The 27632-nt window shown below is 31.1% G+C and overlaps 1 protein-coding gene across 1 annotated transcript; it reads left to right on the plus strand.

Moving 5' to 3' along the window:
• On the plus strand, positions 1-27458 carry LOTGIDRAFT_135415 (hypothetical protein; the record flags this gene model as incomplete). Its single annotated transcript, XM_009068973.1, has 45 exons — positions 1-166; positions 429-511; positions 878-1004; positions 3015-3118; positions 3422-3541; positions 3968-4131; positions 4332-4440; positions 5061-5265; positions 5448-5568; positions 5787-5846; positions 6286-6409; positions 8132-8326; positions 8639-8752; positions 9055-9161; positions 9437-9519; positions 9781-9891; positions 10103-10180; positions 10366-10485; positions 10809-10953; positions 11151-11250; positions 11380-11452; positions 11670-11806; positions 11998-12132; positions 12448-12607; positions 12750-12817; positions 13039-13184; positions 13430-13559; positions 14192-14434; positions 14664-14866; positions 15116-15273; positions 15542-15657; positions 15883-15944; positions 16690-16774; positions 17027-17158; positions 17451-17597; positions 17921-18053; positions 23928-24047; positions 24283-24368; positions 24615-24734; positions 24886-24987; positions 25348-25436; positions 25705-25811; positions 26490-26560; positions 26944-27115; positions 27277-27458. Coding segments are annotated over 45 exons (5613 nt in total), but the record flags the coding sequence as incomplete, so codon positions are not given.
• Between the last annotated feature and the right edge of the window lie 174 nt (positions 27459-27632).

Genomic DNA, 27632 nt, shown 5'->3' on the forward strand with positions numbered 1-27632 from the left:
TTTTCAGACCTGATAGATAAAGGAGATACATTATATATTTTAACATCAGTTCATCAAGAGTTATGTGCCCCTGCCCAGGAGCGAGTAAATTTCTTGCCTCATTATGATACAATTGTCAAGGGAGGGATGTATGAATATTATGCATCTGAAGGACAGAATCCATTACGTAAGTTTTCATGTGACTTGATGTTGTGATGTGTTTGCCAATATTTCTATTTTAGACAGATGAATGATTTTGACTCTGTCAATATTGCTCAATGTCAGAGAGTCACTGACTTGTTGCATGATTAGTGTAAGATGACATTCAGCTAATTGAAGTTTGCTTCAGTGGCTCGGTGAATAACATGCTTATTTGTGCACTATGGCACTTGCAAATGTTTATGACCAAGAAAATTTTTTGCATAAAAGTTAGATTCTTTTCATTTTAGCTTATGCATTTGCTGAGTTGATAGATAATGCCCTGGCAGCTACAGCAAATAATAGTGGAGAAAGAAATATTCAAATTAGATTGGTAAGTGATATCAGTTTGTCAGCTTCATTGAATAAATTGTATATGTTACATGGTTTTTCAGATATGAGGCAGGGTATACTATCTACTTTGAAACACAGGTCCATGCTATTTTTTTTATATCTCATCTTCACTAAAATTTACAAAATAAGGCTTGTACGAGTTTGTTTTAATTAGGATTTTATTCTCATTATAGCATTAAGCTTTAATAAGAATAATGATTTTATTTATTAAAAAACCCTGTTCTAAATCTCATTTCCGAAATATTGTTGACCAAAGCTACAATAGTTTGGTTTTAAAACCATTTTTTCTCATTGCCTTTTTTGGTAGCTTTGACCTGGTAATTGATTTGTCTCATTTCATTTTCAGCATTTTGATGAGAACACAAATAAAAATTCCATTGTTTTTATTGACAATGGTAAGGGAATGACACCAAGGCAACTGAATAATTGGGCTATTTATAGATTATCAAAATTTATACGAAGAGATAAACATGGTCGAGGGTAAGTAACTCTTTATGTATTCTTGATTTTTATCATAAAGATTGTTCCTCATATTGATGATTCTAACTAATCAGATTTGTATTCATTTCAATTGATTTGAAATTGGAAGCATAATAGCTGCATGTGAAGAAGAATGAATGAATGAACTTTATTTCAAGAAATATGACTGTGCCGACTTTTCTCACTTGTCTACTCATTAGCGGGTGTTAAATTTGCAGTATTTTGGGAATTCCTGAGGAACACATCCAGATTTTTTGTATAAAGAAATTACTGTTTCCATAATCTTGTCGGTTAGTTGCCAATAAATTCAAAACAGCTTTGATGGTCTTAAAGTGGTTTGATAGAAACAATTTACATTTAAAGATGGGTTCCCTTATTTTCATTTATGAAAATTAAAATGCTAATAATTATATGAATAGAAAGTGGAGGTGTTCTAATGACTTGGAAAAATACCAGATTGTCTCACATGTCCATAATTAATTTATATTTGACTAAACTAGACGAGAATTACCAGCAGAGTGACCTATCAAGAAAGGTCAAAAAGTATTTTTTTTTTGTTTATCCAGACTGTAAATACATGAACATTTTATGATTTGTTAAAACTTTTAATTATATGCAATAAGAACATAATGATATGATTAAGAATACATGATAATTCATTAGAAACACCAATTAATCAAATAGTTTGCTTAATTTGACACTAAAAAAATAAGGAAACCCATCTTTAATGTAAACACATTTTACTTTAAGAAATTACCAAAGTCTTGGTATCCTTGTAATTGTATCATTTTAACCTTAAATTGTAAATTTGTGTACCGGTAAATTTGTGTAGAGATATTAAAACTCACTCTTTTCTTTTCTTATATTTCATTGTTTGTATTAGGAGAGAAAAGAGGATGTTTGCGTAAGATTTTCTCTATTCAGTTGATTTCACCTCTTCACTATGTTGCTTTATATCTGACTTGCACTTGTTAATCTTAATGTGGTTGTGAAGAGGTTTTCTTGCTCTCTGTCCCTAATACACATAAAAAGATTAGAAAACCTCTTGACAATCTTTTTCAATTCACTGATTGCTTTAATAAATCCTAAGGCCTATCCTGCAATTGTGTTGAAGCCATCTGGTGGGCATGTTTTAGAAGTCCATATGTTGAGTTTAAAATGCAAGAACATATTTAAACTTCACATTTACTATCGTGTGCATGATATTTTGATATAAAAGGATATTTCCAAAGTCCAAGAACCAGTTGCAAATTCACTAGTATAACGTTTCTAAATATATAAAATATTTGTGTTAAGGCTTCAGCTTTCAATGTTGATTTTAAGTACAAATCCTCATATTGCTATTTGCTATGATCTTTGTAAGAAGAGGCTCGTTCTTTTATTACTACTAATACTACTACTACAATTGTGTGGCATTGTGCTTGACTATAAATATACAGCTATTAATATTTTTTTTGACATCCAAATTGACGCTTTAAGTGTATTTTATTCTTCTCCCATTGCTGAAATCCTCCTATTTGTTGGGTATTGGTTCTTGACCATGTCCAATCATATGTAGATATAAATGAACTAAGTCTACGAGGAATATCATAAGCAATTCTTGGGTTGAATTCAGCCCCGTCGTCAGGAATGAATTGGTGCTGTGGCTCATATTTTGTACTCAGAAAATTTGAAGAGTTAAAGGCCCAGAGAACTCATTTCTTACAATTTTGAGGTACCAAAGACATATCAAAATCTATATCTTTTTTTTATTTTGTACAAAGACACTGTAAATGAATCAATCTCTGTTGAACTGAAGAAGATTTTGTTGAGACTTAATTCTCACTTATTGGGGCCTAGCCCCCCCACGAACCCCACCCTAACGTCAGAGTTGGTTGAATTACCTGTCATGACTCATATTCCTACTCTTTTTGAATATTCTTGTCAAATGTTTTGATCACTGTATATTATCTATAGGAGAGGTGGAGGGGATGCTGACAGTGGTGGTGTATTAGATGAATCAGTTGATCTGAGTTTAGACCATGCACCACGTTATATGAACAGTGATATCTCCTATTTTGGGGTTGGAGGAAAACAAGCTATATTTTTTATTGGTAATAACACAAGAGTAAGTTTGGTTTATTATTACAAAGACCAGGAATATTTTATAATTGAAGAAAGATAAATTTGGAAAGTTATAAAAAGGACTTCCTTGGGCACTTTTTGACAAGTGACCAAAATCCCTACTATTTTCTTAGTCTACATGCTACAAATTTCATTTTGTAATCAAGTGTTTTTGAGCAACTGCAATATAATGATTAATTTGTTGAATGAATTTAAAAATCTGAAAAGTGATGATAAATTAAAAAAAGAAATCTTGCTTTTCATTTCATTTCATTTCATTTCATTTCAAATTTTCAATTGATTTCAGATGATAACAAAGCCTTTAGATTCTAAAGATGTCCATGAACTTAATATCAGTAAAGAAGAGTTTGAACAACGTGAAAAAAATAATGAATCTATTTATAGTGGTTATATTTATAACAGAAAGGTATGGTAACTCATAGACAGATGTGCTTTTATTTGTTACTGAACTGCAACACAAACCATTTACTTTATAAGGACAGTTTTCAAGTGTGTGATTGAGATCCCTTGCCATTTGGAAAAAATTCAGACTAATCCTGTCCTTGAAGAACATCCCCTATTACACACTGAACAGGTGTTACCCATCTTTTGTAGCCAATCCTTTGCAGAAAAGAAGCAAATAAAACACCAATGATTTCTTCTGATTATTATTGCCTACCTACTTTGAATAGAATTAATAGCAGTCCACTGAATGGAGTATGTAAGTGTACTTATGCCTTTGATAGAGATGAAGAATAAATGTGTCTGGTGTGAATTCCAAAGTTTTTATTTTTATACACGATAACATACTGTCATTTTCTTTCAAATGTTACCAGGTATATATTGATTTCAGCCAGGTGATACCACCCATTTAACATCAGATGATGAAATTTTAACTAATCTTATTAAAGAAGAAAAAGAAAGTTCAAGTTTTACAGCTGTGGTTATACAGGGTATAAATACAGCGCATATACCTTATTTAAAACATAATATGATAGATTGGTGTCGACAACTAACGTAAGTTCCATTTATTGTCTGATTGATCAATCAATCATCATTTCTTATTATAAGAATAAGAGTAAGAATATCAACTCCAAAATATTACAATAGTCTGAGAATGATTAAGTTCTTTGTTTTGTAACCTTACATTTAAAGAGTAAACACACTTCATAAGTTCAATGTGATTTCTCATGACTTGATTTCTTTATTTTTTTCAGACATATTTATCATTTTTACCTCCATGGACCTAATGGAAATGTTTTTGACAACGAAAGAGAAGAGAAAAATAAGATTTTGGCAGATTATTTCAATAACATTCATATTGAGGTATATATGTCTTAATTTTACAACTTATTTTTTATTTTTATACTATGTTATAGTCAAGGTCCCTCAATGAAATAAGATCTATATGTAATCGGCTTGGTTTATTCAAATAAAGTAAACATTTTTGGAATTTGACCGAAATAGCATCAAAATATCAGGTAAAAATAACTATAATATTTCTATGTTGGTTGTCTGATTTCCTATCTTACTGTCTTTTTATTAATCAATCCTTTAAGCTGTCCACAAGAAAGAGCAACATGACTTAGCTTCTAGAATGTAATATTTAAGAACAAAGAAGATTATTGTGAGCAAAGTCTTCTACTGGCATGTGCCTTAAAGAAATAAACAGTACAGTCTTTTTGAAGGGACTTCAAAATGAAGTTATATGATATATATTCTTTTCCATTTAAGATTGTCCTTAATCCATTGAAGGATTAGTCAAACCTTTTAAAAGCTTTACCTTTCATACCCTTGAAAATATATTGGACTGGTTGTGTTTATGTTTTGATGGTAACCGGATTAGCAAAAAATATCTGTGTTAGACTATACACTGCAATAATATACATATTAAGTTAGATATTAATCTAGATATTAATCTTTGATTTTGTTTCTTTCCTTCATAGGTTAGTTTATATAACAGAGATAAGCCTCCCAAAACGATAAATTTACGTACAATAGAAGATGACATGCAGACTCAATACATCCGTGCCGCAACCAGTACCTTTATGTTTAAAGCCTGTGTTGATGGCAGTAGTGTAGTGGAAGGTGAAATACGATATCATCCATTTATGTTTGATAAAGAAACATACCCGACTGACAACTATAGATGTAAGATATATATAACTTTCATTTGTAAATTTTTGAAGGATGTCAAATGAAATCCTAACTAAAACCAGAGGATAATCTAATCTAATGATGTACTTGTGTTTTTGCCTTTTTGTTGATAGTTGCTATGTCAGAATTTACTGTAGGGAAATGTCATTTCATATTTATACCTGTATATATTATAGTGGATGCTGAACCAGAAGATGACCATGGTTATGCTATCAATGACCGACCAGCTCGTGGTCGACGACCAATGTTTGAATGTTATTGGAATGGAAGGCTGATTCCATACACATTAATACAAGAGTAAGTTCAAAAAGATTATCTAAACACTTCTTTTTGTTTTTAATTTTTATTCATCTTTAAATTGAAAGTGATAAAAGAAATGGCTAATGAAGTGTAATGATGAATGTTTTTCTACACCCCTAACTCATGTACATCACTTGTCTGTAATGTGACTGACTGCTGACTGTTGTGATATGTTATTAGGTAGAATGTATTTTGATGTTAATTTTTCTTTGAAGTTTTGAATGGTGCACAGAACCCAAGAAAATAAGAAATATTCCTGTAGAATGTTATAATAGGTTAGATTTGATTATTTTTCATTAGTTTTGTCATCATTTTATTATCACGATTTACACTTCTTGACAAATCTGATTGGTCATTAGCTGAAATGATAAATCTTACAAATGGATTATTCTTGCTAGGTTTGTCAACTTTGTTCTTGACAACTTGAAATTGCATAAAATAGATTAAAGAGTAAAAGACCATAAATTTTGTCTTGCCACTCTCCATATGGATGGAATAGTGTACAAGGTAGTTATATGACATCTGAAAAAAAGAATCTGAATCTACATTAAAGTCTTCAGAATATGTCAATTATTGGATTCTTTGACTTCATTCTTGGTCCCTCTTGAGCTTTCCACACTGAACCATTTTGCCAATAATCATTTATGTGAATGCTTTATTTTGTTGAATATATTTGTGAATATTTAGCTCTGTTATTATGTTTAATATTTACAGAATCTCTGGTGTTTTATGGACTAGTGATAGATTTCAAGTCAGTACCAATAAATTAACATTCTTAGATCTTGAGATGAAACTAAGAGATAAAACTACATCGTTCTTCAGAGTTGTTGATGGTCATGTAAGTATCCATATGTCTTTTGACTTGACTGTATCTTTGTTAGAAGTTTGTTAAAATGGCTGTGAAATTTGTTCACAGACAAATTCTGACACAACATTGTACAAATCAAATTAAAGCATTAGATTTTAACATGTGTAATGTGTTTTTGTATCCTGGTCAAATGACATTTCAAATTATGCTAATGCTATTCTGAAACATGGCTTGTCAATGATATTTTAATACATTTTTTGACAATTATATATTAAAACATTGTTTGACAATTATATATTAAAACATTGTTTGCCAATCATGTATTAAAACATTGATTGCCAATTATATATTAAAACATCCTTTGACAATTATATATTAAAACATTGTTTGACAATTATATATTAAAACATTGTTTGACAATTATATATTAAAACATTGTTAGACAATTATATATTAAAACATTGTTAGACAATTATATATTAAAACATCATTTGACCATTATGTATTAAAACATTGTTTGCCAATCATGTATTAAAACATTGTTTGACAATTATATATTAAAACATTGTTTGACAATTATATATTAAAACATTGTTAGACAATTATATATTAAAACATTGTTAGACAATTATATATTAAAACATTGTTTGACAATTATGTATTAAAACATTGTTTGACAATTATATATTAAAACATTGTTTGACAATTATATATTAAAACATTGTTAGACAATTATATATTAAAACATTGTTAGACAATTATATATTAAAACATCATTTGACCATTATGTATTAAAACATTGTTTGCCAATCATGTATTAAAACATTGTTTGACAATTATATATTAAAACATTGTTTGACAATTATATATTAAAACATTGTTAGACAATTATATATTAAAACATTGTTAGACAATTATATATTAAAACATCATTTGACCATTATATATTAAAACATTGTTTGCCAATTATATATTAAAACATTGTTTGACAATAATATTTTAAATATTGTTTGACAATGATATAGTAAAACATTGTTTGACAATGATATAGTAAAACATTGTTTGACAATTATATAGCGAAACATTGTTTAACAATAATATTTTGAAATTTTGTTTGACAATTATACATTAGAACATTGTTTGACAATGATATAGTAAAACATTGTTTGACAATGATATAGTAAAACATTGTTTGACAATTATAAAGTAAAACATTGTTTAACAATAATATTTTGATATTTTGTTTGACTATTATATATTAAAACATTGTTTGACAATTATAAAGTAAAACATTGTTTGACAATGATATAGTAAAACATTGTTTGACAATTATAAAGTAAAACATTGTTTAACAATAATATTTTGATATTTTGTTTGACTATTATATATTAAAACATTGTTTGACAATTATAAAGTAAAACATTGTTTAACAATAATATTTTGAAATTTTGTTTGACAATTATACATTAGAACATTGTTTGACAATGATATAGTAAAACATTGTTTGAAAATGATATAGTAAAACATTGTTTGACAATTATAAAGTAAAACATTGTTTAACAATAATATTTTGATATTTTGTTTGACTATTATATATTAATACATTGTTTGACAATTATAAAGTAAAACATTGTTTAACAATAATATTTTGATATTTTGTTTGACTATTATACATTAAAACATTGTTTGACAATTATATATTAAAATGTTTGATATTTTATATTGAATGTTTTTTGTATTCTTTCCTTGCAGGAAAGAAGAACAAATATTCAGAAAGAATTTTCACAGTGGTTAAAAGAATGCCATGAAGAATATGATAAACAAATATTATTTACTGGTTTTAAAGGTCATGTAACACGAGCAGACATGCCTAAGCAGAAACAGTTTCCATGGTCAGTCTTTGACCAAGTGGAATGGGATGGGAAAGTATATAAACAGGGACAGTTGGTGAGTTTTTTTTATGACAATTTGATGGCAAATGTCAAGTGAATATGACATAAGCAAAATGAATTGCCCTTCTGATCTTTATCTTATCCAGCTTAAAGCAAACAGTTGGTCTTTAGCGTAATATTCATTTAGATGAAATTTGTCATTGTAGCTTTGCCTATATTTGTTCTTTTTGGATAGCTCAGGATCTTAAAACATTTTAATTATTATGTTTGGCTGTGTTATTGTATCCTCCAATTTTTGCGTCAAATTCATGATAACATTCATATGAACTATTAGATATGGTTGAATTCTTGTTTGTTGATGTTATAGGTGAGAATATTAAGGACGCTACCAACTCTAATGGGAACAATAAAAAGATTTTTACTATTTGGAGATTATGATGGGGACGTGTATTCTACTGGAGGAGATATAGAACTGTTTCAGGTGAGTTTCTATGAAATAGTTGCAGAAATGTCATAGACAATACATAGAAAAGAGCGGTTTTGAGGACACACTACATTACTAGAGGCATAAAACCGTTCTGGAAGACACAGGACTATAATAGAAAATGTTAACAAAGGCATAAGACGAGTCTAGAAAATGCTGGCAATTAAACTAGAAATGTTTCTGTTAAGGTTTGTGTATTTAAATATAAGTGATTTAACAAAATAATCCGGTGGGAAAATTTTTTTGCAGAATTTGTTTATTTATGTTAACTTACTGACAACATCATCTGTGATTTCCAGGAACCTAGATCTCTATATGATGAAGTTAAAATTGTACCATTATCTAAATTAGATAGATCAGCATCACAGACAGTACTGAAAAAATATACGGATGAAGAGGAGGCCAAGTTAGTACTGGTTAATTTCAGGATTTATGATCTGAATCACTGAAATCACAAAATTTGTGTTCTTTGAACTTCTTTATCCGTAAATCAATCTTAATTGCACAGAAAAATGTCCTGATGAGTTAGGACAAAGAACTAAGATCCTTGAGAGATAAAGTTGTTGTTCTTGTAAGCCTATTTCGAAGCCATCTAACACCTTTGCTGGATTTTCTAGCAGCGGATTTCATATGCTAGTAAGTCTGGTATTATTTATCTTTGATTATTTGTCTGTATTTTAGATTACCAGATCATCTAGTTGTATCCTGGCCAGATGGTCAGCAAGTTATCAACAATGAGAAACGTTTTGCTGGTAGAACAATCGGTATGTATTTGAGGATTGAATAAATGTTTTGTGTATGTTGATCTATTTCGTTTTTCTATTCTCATTGATATGAAACATGGCCTTGTGATATTTCTCTGAACATAACCATCATAGCATGCTGAATTATAGTACATGTTCCATTTTAAATAGCCTGGTAAGGTGCAATAAGAAATGTGACTCTTATTCAAAACATTCTGTGAGCTCAACAACTGGCAAAACAGATACTGTACATGTAATTACCAACTTTTTTTTATGTCATAGGTGCTATCAAAGTAGAAATAGCCAATAAGAAAGGAGAATATATCAGTAAACTTCCAGGAACTTCAGTTGGTGCTAAAAAATTATTAATAGAACTTAAAGTTATCTGGCATTGTAAGTCTCTTTCTTGCAAATTTTTATTCATGGGTGTCAGAACTTGATTTCTTAAAATAAATGTGTTTCTGAGTCAGGGTAAGAAGTATTAATTGAAAATGCACCTGGGTGATGAAAATGATTGATCTGGAACCACATAAATGACACTATGGAAATACTCATGAGCTATGACAGTTAGATAATAGTAACTAGCTTATTTATCTTGTTCTAGCTTCTAATGGAGATGAAGTGATAGTATCTCATATAAGTCAGCATGGTAAAAACTGGCCATATTGGTTCCGAAAAATGGGTAAGTCATAATGATAGATTCAGAAAAATTGTTTTCTTACAATTGTAAACATTACATCACCTTTGCTTCAGGCGAAAAATTGAAAAGGGGCGTGCTTTTTTCCCCCTCTCTGATTTCAGCATCTTTGACAATTAATCTTGACATGAATAGATATCTGACTGACTTTGATTTGTTTTCTGTTGTAGAAAATATCAAGAATTTAGGAGCACATACATTGTTAATACAGTCAGTTTTAAATGAGAGTGGTGCTACTAAATATGCTGGTAGAGAGTTACCTTCTCATAAAATAAGATTTAATGTTATTGGTATGTATTATCTTATCCCTTGAGTAGAAATATCACACTATCACTCTAGCAATTTAATTGAAATAAGAAACAAACAAACTAGAAAAGTAAAGTAGGTTCATTGAGATTCTGTCTAACAGCTGGTCATTAGAATACATCATTACATATCTGAACCTCAACAATGCTATCTATTACTTTTTGTATTTTATTAATTAGTATTCTTCTTACAGCCATTTTTAATCCCACATTAAGTGAATTTGGTGATTGATTTTGTTCATGCCATTAATACCATGTAAACCTCAAGATTAATTGAATATTAAATGTTATTATATTCTGTTTTGTAGAAGCAGAACCAGAGAAATTTAGTGTAGGTGTATTAGATGGTCCATTCCGTGTTGGTGTTCCATTTCAGATACCATTAGAAATGTTAGATAAATTTAATCATGTAACCAAACCTAATGGTAAATTAAAACCTTCTTTAGAGGCCAGGTAAGTTCTATCATAAATTTTTTAACAATCCTGTGTCAGTCATTACTTTTTCACTTTTGTAAATGGGTAGATTTACTCTGCGAATGATCAGTGCCAATAGTTTTGTCAAAGGATCATTTATTGTTGTACATTGTCTTTATGAGTCATTTCAATTCCCAATTTCGTGAGGTTTTTTGAGAGCTATCACTTTTTTTCAGTGGTTTAGAAATAAATTATGGTGGAACAGTAGTTAAAGGAAATGTCTTGATAATCAAAGATGTAGTTGCCGTTGGTCCAGTGTCAAGTCATACAGGCAAGGTTAGAATAATATTGCAAACTTATTTTAGTTAGCCTTATGTATTGATTGGCGTTTTGTTGAGCACAATGTTTTCAGATGATAGTTTAGCAGTTCTGTTCTGACTTAATTTTGCTATCTTGCTGTTTCAGAATTATAATTTATCAGTCAAGATCCCAGAATTAGAAGAAGATACTCAATCCATCAAAATACGGTTATTACCAGGTAATAGATTGTTCTATATCATTCTGATATAATGTTTGTCCTGATAGATGGAACTTTCTTCTTGGGCATTTAACATGGATCAGATTCATTTGAAATATGTGCTATATAGATTAAGTAGAAAAAATCGAATATAACAAGCAAGTTGTCAGCTCCATCATGGCACTAATCAGTGTAACTTTGGAACATCAAATTATGAATATTGGAATTTTAATTGAAGGTCAGCCTCAGATGTTGATGGTCAAACCAGAAGAAGAACTAGAAATAGAGAATGGTCAATCAGCTACATTCTATGTTGAGGTACATGATGCTGCTGGTAACGTGACTACAGAGGGAAAACAAATATTACTGGCACGAGTAAGTCACTATATTATTGTGTTGTTTTTATCCTATCAGCTGTTAGAAAATATATGTTGATATCTCACTCTGAAAGTTGAACTCAGTTCTATCAACTAAAGAATAAATTGTAGGAAAACATGCTTTTATAACAGGCTTCAAATTTGACCTACAATTTTATTTATTGATATTATCTTTAATATATATTTCAGTTTTCTGGTGCTACAGGGATGCCATCTTATAGTATAGATGTTAGTAAAAGCGGTAGTGGTAATTTAACTGGTGATGTTATCAATGTTAAAAAAATAAAAGATGTTCACTATATCACAGCTAAAATTGATATTCAGGTAATATTGATCTGTCAATTATTTTCTGAAGAATGGAATTTTTTTCGCCCAATAAGAAACAGAGGACATGTATAGTCAAGGAAAGATTCTTGGACACAACAGGGTCTAACTCAAAACATAAACTAGAGAAGTCCACTATATATTTGGGTAGGATAAATACTGTTATAGAAACATTTCTAGCTATACTAACATTGTAATTACTATTTTAACTACCACAAAATTTAGTGGACTGGTTTGTGTTTGTTTTGAATCATACCTGGATGTGCACAAAATATCTTTTATATCTAATTTCCTCTTATTTTTTCTACTATCTAGGGTCATAAAGATGTAAAGACAGTAGAAAGAAAAGTTAAGGTGATACCAAGTTCGAGAGTTGCTGAAATCAAAGTTTATCGTGATGATAATGATGATAAAAAAACGATTAAATCCGGAGATGTAATAATTGATACTGTCGGACATAGCATTAAAAATCTTAGTAAGTTTTCTACATCTTATTAAGTAAGGTTTATTTTTTAACTTATACTCCTAAAAAGACATCTAACTATTTTTTAAGATAATATAAAAAAAAACCTTCTATGGAGTTCTTTTGGAGTAATGATGACTATTTTGTGTTTCAGCATTCCAGTTATTAGATGAAGGTGGTAGAGAGATCACTCTAACAGATAAACTTCTTTCTAAAATTAAGGTTGGTAACTTATCATCTGTATCAGAAGCTTTGTTTATAGTATCTGTATTGCATTGTTGAATCTTTCTCAGAAATGACTAATTACTACTAAATTGTACTGTCTGTGAGCTGAAGAATTATACAATCATCAAGTTGCTCTCAAATTTTAATAATTGTACAATTGTAAGATCAGATATTTTCAGTAATACTAGGTTATATGCTCTCGTGATTTTTACTTTTAGATAAATTGGTTATCGAAATGTAATAAAGAGTTGCTATCTCAGGGTAAACTACCAGATATTAAAATACCACTACATATTGGTGAACCTAAATACTGTCAAATACATGTTATAGATGGTGCTGGTGTAGAGTTTGAATTTTCAGTTGGGTATGTTACTTAGTGAATTGATTTCAGAATTATGAACTGTATTTGTCACTCATCCAATTTCTGATAGAACATTATAACATATGGCTATAAGGCTATAAATGGATCTTTCAAAATAATTTGATTGTATATTTGTTATCATTAACCAAAATTAGTTGAAATTTATTTTATCTTTTGGATAAAATGAGAGTCTAGCTTGGATCTTATTCAAACAGATATTTAGAGGACTGTGTCATATTATATTGTAGAGGAGAATCAGATGAAGAGTCTCAGTTAAAGGTATGGTGTAATGGTAAACCAAGTGTACAGCTAGGAGAGGTTTTAGAGGATGATATATTAGTTACTATTAAAGATAAACATAATAATGATATAACTAAGGTAATCAAAGATCAATTTTTATACGCCCACACATAAGTATGGGCGTATATTGTGGTTGCCCTTGTTGGTCCGTCCGTCCATTCACATTTACCTCGTGCTCACTTTACAGGCTACAATTCTCTATAGATTCTTTTGATCTTTTGTATGTGTGTCAATATCATTATGAAGATGTGCACTATTGAATTTGGTGATGATCCGATGATTTTCTTGAGAGATATCGCATAAAACTCTGATATCGCGTTCGTTTGTTTTTTGCCTTGTGCTCACTCTACAGACTACAATTCTCTATTGATTCTTTTGATCTTTTGTCAATATCATTATGAAAATGTGCACTATTGAATTTGGTGAGGATCCGATGATTTTCTTTAGAGATATCGCATAAAACTCTGATATCGTGTTTTTTCACTTTTTTAGCTTGTGCTCACTCTACAGGCTACGATATAGAGTTTGTTTTACAGTTCACATTTAGCTCTTTATCAATCTGCTGGTGGGCGTATTTGCTTGCGAGACTTGCCGCAAGCCTATGTTTCTAGTTTTGATGAACTACAATAATAACGTTTTTTGTAGCCTTTGGTTAAATAAGGTGTTAGGCCATAAATTTAGGCAGAAAAATTTACATTTGAATATTGCAGTTAATAAACTCAAAAACATGTCCAGATATCAAAGTGACCAGTAAAAATTTTAGTCCAGACTGTAAAATACAAGTAGTTTGTGAAGATAAGAAGTTTGTCATCCGTGGAATACAGTTTGAGAATACAGCCATGGGAAATCAGGAGGTGGAAGTGACATGGAAAGATTTAACAGAACGTATCATGATCAATGTTACAGCTGGTCCACCTAATAATTTACAAGTGTTAGACATGGATATACAACAGGTAAGTTTTCTGTCAGTTTTCATAATCAAATAAATAACATTTGTTTTTGACTTATTGACTAGTTTACTAAGTTTGGGTTATTTTAAAGATTATTGATAACATAGGTTTGCCGTCTTGCTTTACTATACCGAATTAAATAGTGGGAAAAATTTGTGAATCTACAATTTTTGTTCAATTTCCATTTGATGGATCTGAAATGTGCACATTTGAAATAATTGATATGTTTCAGCCAATAATAGTTTATACAGATAGTACTTTACCAACATTAAAATTACAACTTATTGATGCTGGTGGTAACCCATGTAAACTATCTGGCATTAGACTACAATTAGCCAAAGATACAAAAATAAAGTTTAGTCCAGTACCACAGTCAGTTAAAACCAATGCTTCAGGACAGGCTGAGTTTAGTGGTTTAGTAGTGACTGCTGCACCGTAAGTTATCTTCACAACTACATTTTCTACTTTCCTTGAATGTATACTTGCAACTACGTTCAATTGTTGCATATCCAAACTCTTTATCTTTTACACCGATTAATTGTTGTGATGAGGAAACGTGTCAAAACTATTTATCATGTCAATTAATCAATTTTCAGTTGTAAAAACAGTCAAATGGCATCTTAACTCTTTGTATTGGGCTACAGCCCTTCACTATCTCCCTAATTTTAACTGTATTTATTGTAGTGGTGTGTATGAAATTCAACCTAAAGCTTTTCTCCAGAAAGGAATGTTATCAGGTCCTAGAGTTAGAATTAGTGTCCAGTCTGATCCTACAAGGGCATTTGAATTGACCGTTGATTATAATAAATCTTCAGAAATCACAGTGGGGCAAACATTACCAGGTAATCTTTGTAACTCACAATAGTCTCCGAAAACACTTGCTGGGTCATCCACTATGTCTTGCTGAATACCAACTGCTGAGTGCCAGAGATCACACAACACAATGATATTTACATTATCTGATGAGTTTAAGAACGTTTAGATATATGCAACCAGCTGAAATGATATATGGAATATAAAGTATTCAACGAAGAAGTTATTTTGTAGATATTTGTTTAAAAGTATAGATGTTTGTATAAAGTATTAATTGAAGAAGGAATTATTTTGTAGATTTTTGTGTAAAAGTATTAAATGAAGAAGGAGGTATGTTATCAACAGCTTCAGCCAGTCATCTGTCTATGAAACAATGGAGATATGAACATGGGGCTAGTTCCATGCCTTCTAAGGTATATAATGTTTATCATGTAAATGTGGAGTTGAATGTCAACTGAAGTTTATATCTCGGTATCTCAATATGTGCTTTACCAATTTAAAGATTAACATTCACATTGATAATGTTCAAAGTTTTCTTGTTTGAAACAAAAAGTTCTGATTTGTACATTTTTTTCAACAAGGAAATGTGTTAACACTTTTGACTGATATGTTGAAGTAGATGTGTATTATATTTTCAGTCAGTTTCTATACCTCCAGATTCAAACCGATCTCATGATAAACTTGGAGTCTTTAACTTCAAGTGAGTTTCTTTTAAATTATTCCACAATACTTTCCTTGTATTCTTGCTGCATAGAAATAGTCAGCTGCATCTTTTTTGCTGGACAATTGAAATTTACTCCATTTGCAGTAGCATTTGGCAAAGTCAGCAAAGCAACCACATTTTGATAAGCTTTGTCTTTGAGATTTGCTTACAATGTAATTTTTTAATAGTCTTTAATAAATCACATTAGATAAAGGCAATCATTCTATTGGATAGTGTGATTTTAAACTAATGATAGCTCAGTGTTAATATTCTGGTTCTGGTTGACAGAACTAATCAGTCAAACATTAGAACGACTGTCTTGTAATCTTGGCTTATAACATTTTATCACTGTAGTTTTTAAACGAAAGAAAACTTTGGTTGTTGATGGCCAATCGAGGTTGACGAGAAGGGGCTGTTCGGTTGGACATAATCATAAACCGAGGCACCGTGTTTAAGGCAGGAAGAGACAAAAATTGTATTTTTCCGCTGTCCTTGCAAAATTTCTGTCATTGCACACTGCATGGCGTTGTACGTCTTCATTAAATCAAATGGGTAAAGAAAGGTAGGACTTACAACTCCATTTCAGGGGCGACAAAATACATTCAAATTTTCACGTGAGCGTATAAAGCTTCCCCCCACCCCCGAGAGCTAGATAGAATTTGTCTGTCCTGAAATATATAAAACTGTAATTCATTTACTGTTCAAGTTTAAGATTTGAGATTTTGAACTAATTGTTTTTTAGAAAACGGAAAACCCCTGAGAAAAGTGGTAAATATAACATAATGTTTGTATATTTTGACTCCAAACATGAAGTTTTTAGTCCAATGGTAAGTTTCTTAATAAGTATACTAATTTATAGAACTATACATGATACTGTCCATTGGAGACTGTCTGCTATTGGTTAATTTGGAACAATTTTGATATTAACAGTCCTTTGCTAAAAAGTAACTGAGCAACTTTGCTTTAGTGGCAATCTGGAATCGAATCAAGAGTGGGCTGTAAACACAAGAGATCAAAAAACAAATCAGTACATTGCTCCTATAATTTGCTTAGAAATAAGATATTGAAATTTATTTTAGATTACTTTGGATGTATATTCTGGTCCAGCTGTTGAGTTGAGTCCAGTTGATTCACCTGGAATACCAACAGTTTCAAATACATCATCTACATCATCACGGTTACTCATCAGATCTCTTAAATTATTAATAAAGGTAGGAAGTTATTGCCTGACTAAGGAATCAAATATAAAATCTCATTTATATATTGTGATATTAAGATATAATCATATGGTGTAATTTGATTTTAAATTGTCTTCTGTTCCAATCAGTCCTTTAAACCAAACAGAACTAGCCAATACAACTGAAACAAATATTCTGAATCTAAGTCAACAAAGTGTCAAATGATTTGACTCAAATCTGATCCATTAACACACTTTTTCCTCATTGGCCTTAGTTTTCTACTTCATTATTTATATTATTTACATTATTTATAATTCAACTTCAGGATGCATATGGTAATTTAAAACCAGAATGTGAAGGGGAGGTAACAGTATCTATAACAGGTGGTGTCAGTGAAATACCAGTATTTGTAGGAAATAGTGGTAGTACAGAGCTAAGTTTAAAACTAATATCAGGAGTTTGTACACTACAGGTATTAAACATTCATCACATTTCAAACCAAATAATGACAAAGATTCAATAGCGTCCACATCCTGTCTTTATGAAATATCCTTTACTAGATAACTATCAAATATGGTTTTTGTGTACAATATCATTAATGATGGATCTCATTATCTCAATATCTATCTGGCACAGGTCACTGTCATATATTAATGCTATTGACCAATTAAATAAATTGCTAGATGAACTTTTTAAGGTAAAAAAAGTTAGGATGATATGACCTACCCTAAACCATGAGCTACCACATTTGCTATGCTAGCAATATTTTAATACTTTTTCTGTACGCCATTTCAGAATATTTTACTACAAGAAAACTGCCCGGGTAAAGATGGGTATGAATATAATTTAGAATGCCGAGTAACATCTCTCGAACCTGGCAGTCGTAAACAAATACCACCATATAATATACCATTCCTTTTCTATAATGGTAAGTACACTCCTATGCTAATATTGCATGTTTGAGTGGCCGTAGTGAAAAATACCTCATAATCTTTGTATTCAGACAGTAAATTGTAAAACAGTTGGAAATGAAAAAGATCATTCACTTAAACAAGAATTTTTGAATTACATTTTTTGAATATACCTACAATTCATACATTAAGGAAGATATAAAAAGACTAAAACCTATCTACTTGTCTAATATTTGAATTTAAGAGAACAAACTATTGTAGATTATAAGGTCAACAGTCATATACATTAACATCATTCCTTGCCATGATATAAATTATCTGACAAACACATCAAACATATCTTCTCTCAAATATCATTTATAAGTCCAAGACATTGTAGAATTTGTTCCATTGATTTACATGCCTTATATTTACATTTAGCTTTAGTTACTATGGCAACTCGTCTGAAATAAACAATAAAAATAGCAATAAAGTGACTTAAAGTCACAATGGCAATACATCAGAAATTTAGCTTTAGTTTTTATAGCAAGGCTTGTAAGCTTTGTGTTATCTGTCAATACCACAGCTGGGTTCATAAACAAAAGCAAAGAATTAACAAATTTCTTAAAATCTAAATGAAAATTATTGAGAAGTAACAAACTTACCTTGTAAAATACCATGTATTAAAAATAACAGAACCATTACTAAGTTGGTAACCACTGGAACTAGGTATACAAGAGTTGTCTCCCTGTATAGTCAATAACATCAGGTGACCATGCCTAGCTTTTGGTGCAGGAATAGTGACTTTAACTTGACTGTTAAAATTCACATCTTCTAGAAGTTGTAACATTACAATGGGTCCAATTTCAATCACATTCTCAGCAAATCTGTTTAATTCCTGAACTTGACACAGCACCTTCTGGTTTATTTTTAATGCCTTGAAAAAAAAACCACCCTTTGAATTAAAGTTAATGGATAATTTATAGATGATTTTGCATTAATGATGTAAGTATAGAGCAATCACAGGTTAAATGAATGTCCATTTAAGGTTAAAATCTTCAAGATAACCATATTTTTTTTCATGGTGCTATTTTTGATAGATAATCAGTTACAGCTAATAGGGCTAGGTATTGATTACCAAATTGAGATCGATTATCAACGGCACGCTATTGTCAATGAATAATGAAAATATTTTAATAGAAAAAACATGTCCAAATTTCTTATTCCATTGGTTATTTTTGTATGAAATTATAATAATTTGAATATTCATGGCTGAGATCAGTCATTACTCTTTTTTTTTGTGGGTAATATATGTGCTGAAGGCAAAAGTTTGTGAAAGAATGTCTTCACACGAAGGTATAATGGAGAAAATCTAACTTCGACCTTTAATCGATTATGAAATTTGATAATCAATAATCGAAATTATAAATTCCTAGTGACGATAATTGATTACTTCAATTATTTTACCCAGTCCTAACAGCTACATTAAAAAACATGTTTATGGTGGTATTTTTTCTTGATGTTGAAATCCAGTTTGAGCACTAGTAAGACCCCTCAGGATTTTTTTCTCCTGCTGTACTGTATTGTTAACAGTAAAACTGGCTTAACAGTAACAGCCTTCAATCTTGGAAGCATGACCAATCAGAGCCTCTGGGTGCTATGCTCAAAGCAGGAGTTCATTTGGAAATAACCAACAAACCTGAATGGTAGCATGTACTGCTCTATCCAATGATCTAGCAGGAACCAGTACATGTAGATTATGGTCGTAGTTCGATACATAGTGACCTCCATTTTCAGTGATGGTGAAAGTTTCAACAGGACTATATTCTATACCATACTGATTTTCTTCAAGGTGAAGGTCGTTACTAATTCTCCACAAACCATCATCAGTTTTCTTTAAAACTTTCTCATTGAACCTAAGTCATTAAAAACATTTTGCACTTAACTAATTAACTAATAATAAACTTTTAAGAAACAAAACAAAAACAATACATGCACATGGTTGTTCTAGAATAAAACACAATCTGCTTTCAAATGGTATTCATGAAAATCCTTATTCATGAATCACTCAGGTTTTGGTATCAAACCTTTAGAAAGTAGTTTTTCCACAAATTATCTTCAGATCTAGTGCAGAAGAGAAAATATTTAATTCTGTTTGGATAAGAAAAATATTTAAAGCACTTTATACTTTTTTTAGTTCTAACTTAATAAGAGGACTAAATCTGACCAATTATGAAACCTTACCGTCTTGCCAGTCCAGTATTCAACACTAGAGCAGGATGAAGTAACTTTTTATTCATCATGGTCTCTAACTCTGTACACACCCCTAATAGATTAAAATCAGTTGTTTGACCACTATCTCTTGAAGATATCTTCTGATTGGGCTCTTCATTTCGTTTAACCTGATTTGTTGATATTGGAGCTCTGATACGATTGGATGTGGCATACATTGATTCTTGGCAGTTATGCGCAGGATTGTAATTGGTTGAATGGATCTGTGCTTTAATTTGATTAGTTATAGCATGAATATGTTGATTTTGATTGGTTGAATGCATATGAATCCTATCAACTGCTTGATTCTCAGTTCTCATAGATCTGCTTGTCTTTGCTTTCAATGATGGTTTACTTGTGATAGAATTAATTGAATGTACTGAGTGGTGTTCTCCATGATTTTCATCCTCAGATGAAAAATTGGCTTGAACTTCATCAATTTGAAATTCAGCTGTTGATAAAACATTCATGGATTCAAGAGGCAGGTTTTCAAGATGACCTTCAGATTTGTAGCGGGATATTCTGTCTAGTTCCTCCAAGTACATTGGATGTGTTTGATCTAAACCAGGTAATGTTTCCAAAGAGGTGTGAGAATCTATTGTTCCATTCAAATTCCAAGATTGTCTGTTCTTTGACCTCTTTTTGGACTTTGATTTTGATGACCTGAAACTTTCCCATGATTCTCGTGGGTTTTTAGTAGAGACAGGTCCATGAGATGTCTGAATGATTTCATTTCCCATATCTGTAGAATGATGGACTTGTCTTTCAGATTGAGGTCTGCGGAGCCTTTCAGCTACTTTTTCAAGATCCCAAGCTATTTGTGGAGACCTTACTGTTTGTGCCTTTGACTTAACAGTGTCAGCTACATCCCATGAGGCAGCTGTCCGTCCCTGAGGTTGTCTTGACTTGGTGGTTGATGTATATTGTGGAACTGATTTTTGAGATCTGGTTGATTTAGAATATAGTGGTTCTCCACTCCAAGATTTCTTGAATTTCTCTAGGAATCTGAATTTGTTGTTATGTTTGTTAAGAGAATCTTTTGTTTCATCATCTTTTCCCAATTGAAATGAAATTGTGGATTTATTGTCTGAAATATGATTCTTGGTAGCCCTAAATGTGTTTGATGCTTTCATGTGTTCCAGTCTGTTTGATTTATAAAGTTGAATCTGAGATCTTGAATCAAAAGGACTTGACATGCCATCATCTGTAGGTGTATGGCTTCGATGTATTGGATGGAGAACTCCAGGAGCTGGTGGTATGATGTTGTTGCCATGGATATTAAAGGATTTAATGCCTGTCATTTGATACAACTCTAAGGGCAATGAAGTCAATTTATTATTTGATAAATCTAATGTTTCCAGTTTATGGAGTTTAAGAATTTCTGGTGACACATCATGTAGCAGATTATCATTGAGTCGTAAGAATTTTAAATTTCTTAAAAGACCCAGTCCATGTGGCATTGTCTCAAGCTTGTTATCTCCGATGTTGAAATTCTCCATTTTAAGTAATCGACTTACTGTGATACTTGTCAGTTCATTATGAGCTATATTTAGAAACTGGATATTAAAAAGGACGTCTGGCACAGACTGCAGCCTGTTGCCCTGAGCATGTAGAACCTTTAGGTGTTTTAGTCGAGACATTTCTACAGGAAGTAGCTGAAGTCGATTGTTGTTCATGTTCAGATATTTAAGTTGATGTAAAAACACCAGAGATCCCACGGCTGTGAATTTATTATCAGCAGCATTCAATTCCTTTAAATTCTTTAAATTTGTAAAATCAGGAGGAAAAGCAGTCAGTCGGTTCTGGGAAGCATTTAGTGTGTGAAGTGAAGTCATCTGACATACTGGCATTGGTATATGATCAAATAAATTTCCTGCTATATGAAGACTCCAGATTTTATGTAGGTTTGTGACAGAGAATGGTAGATACCATAGTTTGTTGTTATGGACAACCAAATGACGGAGATCTGAAAGATGACCAATATCATGTGGTAGTTGTTCTAATTGATTATTTCCAACATTTAAAACCCGGAGTTTCTTCAGACCACAAAGCGATGTTGGTAATACTTGAAGATCATTGGCTGATAGATTGAGTTCTGTCAGATGTTTACAGTTTGCAATGGTGTCTGGGATACTGTCAATGTGATTATGATCTAGATGTAAAACTTTTAAACTCCGTAAACAGCTAATGGCTGATGAGAGATGATGGATCTCATTATGGGACAATTTCAATACCTGAAATATAATTAAATTGATTTACTCCTGTTTCAAAATGAACCATAATAAGGTTAAATGGATTTGTTCTTGTTTGTTTCGACTCACAATTGCCTGTGAGAATCAAAAATCGGAATAGAAGTTATATTTACCTGTATATGTGTAAAATTGAAGATATCAACTGGAATATTTCCTAGCTGTTTATTGCTAAGATCAATCTGACTTTGACCTTTAGAATTAGAGGTCACTTGAACTCGTAAGCCTGGTGTAGGTATTGTATTCATTGCTCTAGACATATTTTCTAGTTGATAATTGGTTCCAAGGTTGAAAACACAGGCTGTTGATCTACTTCAAATAAATTGATTCTTTCTTAATGTTCCTTGGTGGAAATCACAGTCCAAAGTGTTACTCAGTTTAAAATATTATCATAACAAAGATTTTTAGAACAATTCTAAAAATAATTTATAGTATCATGATTCCTTCATTTGTAATCTCCAAAAATACTGCACCAAATGAGTTCAAAAGTATTTCATAAAACCAGAAAAAAAAGTTTTTAAAACTAGCACTCCAATCTTTTTATTTATCCAGATCAGGGTAATATCACTAATAATTCTTTCTGTCCTGTTCAATACTATCAAACTAAAGTTAGTACAGTAATATACAATGGCTATATTTCCCAAGTAAAGTCTTTCTACCTTGTCTGTGTCGTATTGCTTGATTCACATTGACTGTCACCTTCAGAAAAAGTTCCAAACTACAATTGATAGAAGACATTTGCCTGGTTGTATAGCTGCACCTATATCTATTGATTGTATAAATAGTTAATGCAGTGACCTCCCCTTACCTTACAAACTCGTTAATTATTTATCATCTTATTTCTTGTTAGCCAATCTACCTGATTGAATTAATTATTTATTTAATTAAGACTTCTATAGCTTCTATATCTTACTAGATTTTTTTCTTGCTATCAACTGATAGAACTTTATAATGTGTTCCTTATGACATTACCAATGTTTTTGATTTACAATTTACAAATTAGATGTATTAGTCAAATGGTCTCATGGGTTTCTATTATTGACAGATAATTGACGAAACTTGGTAATATTATACAGTATCCCTCTAGAAAGTTCCAAAGAAGTGTAAGACTGAAGGTTGAATATTTCATACTGGTGATTGTTACTGTACTGCTACATATTCTTATTTAAAATCAAAGCTGCTAGAGGACGTATATTACCTTGCTTGGCAAGCTATCTAAATATATACTCGTACAGTTTGTCCTTTCATTATTGTTTTTAATTGTTCTTGGCTCGTAAACTTCATAATATGGAACTCAAATTTAAATGCACCTAGAAATATAACTTCATGAATTATATTAGCAAAGATCAGCTGGATTATTTTTCTAAGCTTTATGCTTATTTTTGGTTTTAGATGCTAAGAAACAATCTCAAATGGCAATGTTATCTAAACAAAGAGACAATCTACAGAATGAGATACGCTTATATAAATCAACATTTAATATGCAACAACAACTAGTTGATGAAATGAGAGGTAGGTTATTTCCCCTCATTATTGTGTTTGAATAGATTTCATTTGAATATTTAAATTAAAGTCTTAAAGTGTCAGAGCTAAAATATCAACTGAAAAAAAAAACAAAAATAAGTAACCCTTTAAGATGTCAATATTCTGTATAATAGTGACCTCCCTTGAATTGGCCTTTTGATTAGGTTCTGTCAGACTTTGAGATGATCAATTTGAAATTATCATTTATGTCCCTTTATTTCAGTAACTCTTCAAGAAGCAAGTAAAAAAGAACAGGAGGCTAGAAGTGAATTGAAAAGACAAAACATTGCAGATAAACATTTAACGGTAGTTTTGTTAACTAGTGTCTATAATATGTTTAAAAATTCTAGTACAAGTTATTTCCCTTGAGATGAGAGTAATTATTATAACATTATTGCATCAGAGTAAACATCATCCCTCAAGCCAGACAACCAGTGACATTGGGTCAAAAAGGTTTGAATCTGCCTCAAGAAGCAAGAATAATTCTAATGCGGTGGTCATGTTTTATTACTCATTTATATAAAATAGATAATAGTTTAATCATATTTGTTTCAGACAAACTCATTAGATAAGTTAATAGCTAGTAGATTACAAGAAAGAGACCAGTTATTATCAACACCACGTAGAATGTGTGGATTGGCTACTGGACCTACTGGACCAGAGGTTCTTGGCAAGGTTAGTTGACTTCATTCACTATTTCTTATCTCACTATTAATTTATTGTTTATTGTTGGCATATTTTACAATGATGAGAACTCCACAAAATGTTTCTGTTGATCATTATGACTTTTGTGACTTTTAATTTGAAAATTGTATTGCGATTTCAGATAGGACACCTAGCTTTAGTTGATAATGATGATATAGCTCGTGTTTTATCCTGGCATATGTCAGCTGATATGGATTGTATTGTAACTCATTCCTCTAAAAAGGTAAATTTTTTGTCCTCCTTCTGGTGATTCAGGAACTGAGTTATAGTAAATACTTGACAAGCTGAATCTCTGAGTAGCATTAAATGTCCTGGATGTCAAATCATACTGACAGGTAGTTATTTTACAGATGTTTTATTGTCAGCAATTAACTAACCGGTTTTTTTCGGGTACTATTATTTATAAGTATTTGACTGGCCCCAATCTCAAAGTAGGATTACGCACTTCAGATAAGCATGCTTGTATTCTGCAGCTGTTATTACATACAAAGATAGATCCAATCACAAGGCCATGTTTTATCCAGACCTTCATAAAACAATTAGTGAAATCCACAAAAGTGAATTAAGTATTTTTATTTTCCAGGCCAAGGAAATTTATCGTGATACAAGTGGTCGTCAACAAGTTCTTCCATTAGATTCTATTTATAGACGTAGTTTACCTGATTGGTCAAAGTAAGTCAATAGCTCTTATTGTATTTGTAAAGAATTTGGTTATAAGGACATCTTATACAAATCTTCTTCATAATCTCCATTTAGACAAATGATCTATGAAAATATAGTTGTTAATTGAGACTAAAATTTGAACCAAATCGGCAAATCTGGTTGAAAGTTTTGTGAATAAATTTTTTCTCTTGGGCTTGTATGCTAATCAGTTTTGGTTTTTTTCTGTAATAACAATATACATCTTGCAGTGTATTATATATTTTGAAACTTATTATAGACCTCTACCTCACTGTCGACATCGGCCCAACTGGAAACCAGGCGGTAACCCACGTTATGCTAGGGACATGTTAATATTCCCAAAAGATGAAGCCAGTTGTAAAATAGGTAGGTATGGGACAATTTATCCTGTTTAGAGCTTTAGGCCTAATTTGTTTTAGAGGTGATGCTCAGTTATTATCCATTTGATAGAAATTTGACATTAAATACCAAACTTAATATGGGCTGTTGAAACTTTAATAAATTTGAATATGACTCTGATCTTTTATTTAACCATCTGTAGTGTAAATGTATCAGCATAATTCAAGTAATAAGTAATGTAGATGTCTCTAAGAAAGGATGAACTTTCAAAACTATAGACCTTATTCATACCTGGTTTTTGAGACACTGAAAGCAGGATTCATAACTCAAATTACATCATCCCATATAAAATCATTAAACACCCGATCAATGATAAAATGGGATTCAAACTGCTTTTTCTCAGAAATGTGTGATGGTAATGAAAATATTGTTATATAGCTTAATCAATGTTTGTTTGCATTATGAGCTTCGTTCTGGATTTAATATGGCTGACACATGAATAAGGTCTATTCCAATCTAACACTTACAAAATTATGCTAGTATATATTACATTATATGCAACTACCGCTATATTGTATAAACCTTTTAACAACTTTATTTGATAAAGTGCCTACTATTTAATGTATTATCTATATCTATTCCCTCTGGCCTCTTTAATATTTTGTATACTTAAAAAAGGTGTTATTTATTTTCTTATGATTTCAGTTTTTGGAATGTTGCTTGGAGACACATTAATTCTGGACACATTAGATTATGCCAACACTTACAGAACAGAGGTAAATAGCTTTTCTTATTGTCTTTAATGTGTCTTGATGATTTTCTAGCATCTAGACTTGAATTCACGGATGTCATTTACAGCTGAACAGTTAGATGTATTGTCGGTAAAGCAGATTGACTCATATCAATTCAAAATTCAGCAACCTCTCATAGTCCATCTGAGCGGGTTTTAATTTTTTTTGCAAATTGAATTGATTTGGTGCATTCTAACTCATTTCTCATATTTTTGGGAACAAACGTATAAAGATGATATTTTTAAATTTGTTGAAAATACAGTGGGAGTACAATTGGTGCTGCCACTGTATTAGTTTACTCAATGTAACTGGTGAGATGTCTAAAGATTATTGCAGTAAAGTCAGGGGTTTGTTGCTGTTATTTACAGATAGTACAGAATTCCCACTGTCCAACTATTTTAACAGTTGATGGTGATAGAATCAGGAGTAATGGTAAATTTGGTGGAACTATGAATAAAGCATTACCTATCTCTAAATTACGTGGTGCTGTATTTGGTCAGTCTCTACCAATGGCTTATCATGCACTATGTACACAAATAGGTATGTTTATTGCTTGCATTTTATCAAGTTTCACACCTGATGATATATTGTTTAGTGGTTTGTACGATCGTTAGATTATTCTTAATACTGATAAAAGCTGTTGAATCTTTGAGTTACTTTAACAGGAATATGGTGAAAAAAGTATTATTGGTTTATTTTAGATGCTATAAATAACTACAAAGATAGTTATGAATATTATCAGAAGTGTAAAAGAGATCTGCAGGAACAACTAGATGTACAGAAACTACCTGAAATGACAGCTAAATATAAAGAATGTGAGGCAGCAGAAGAAAAATTAAAATCTCTTGAACAGAAATTAGGTAAATATCTGTGTTATTTTTAGGCTGAAATGAGTTTGACTTGTACAGCTTAGCTCATTCACAACAAAACATAATGATGATTGATCAAGATTTCAAATGAAAGATATAAGTTTTGAAGATATTAATTTATGACAACAACTAAGAATTTGTCTATTGTGCTATGTAGGTGTAATCCACCTATTCTCTGACTATCTTTG

This window comes from Lottia gigantea (genome assembly GCF_000327385.1).
Source record: "Lottia gigantea unplaced genomic scaffold LOTGIsca_97, whole genome shotgun sequence".
Taxonomy (NCBI): Eukaryota; Metazoa; Mollusca; class Gastropoda; family Lottiidae; genus Lottia; species Lottia gigantea.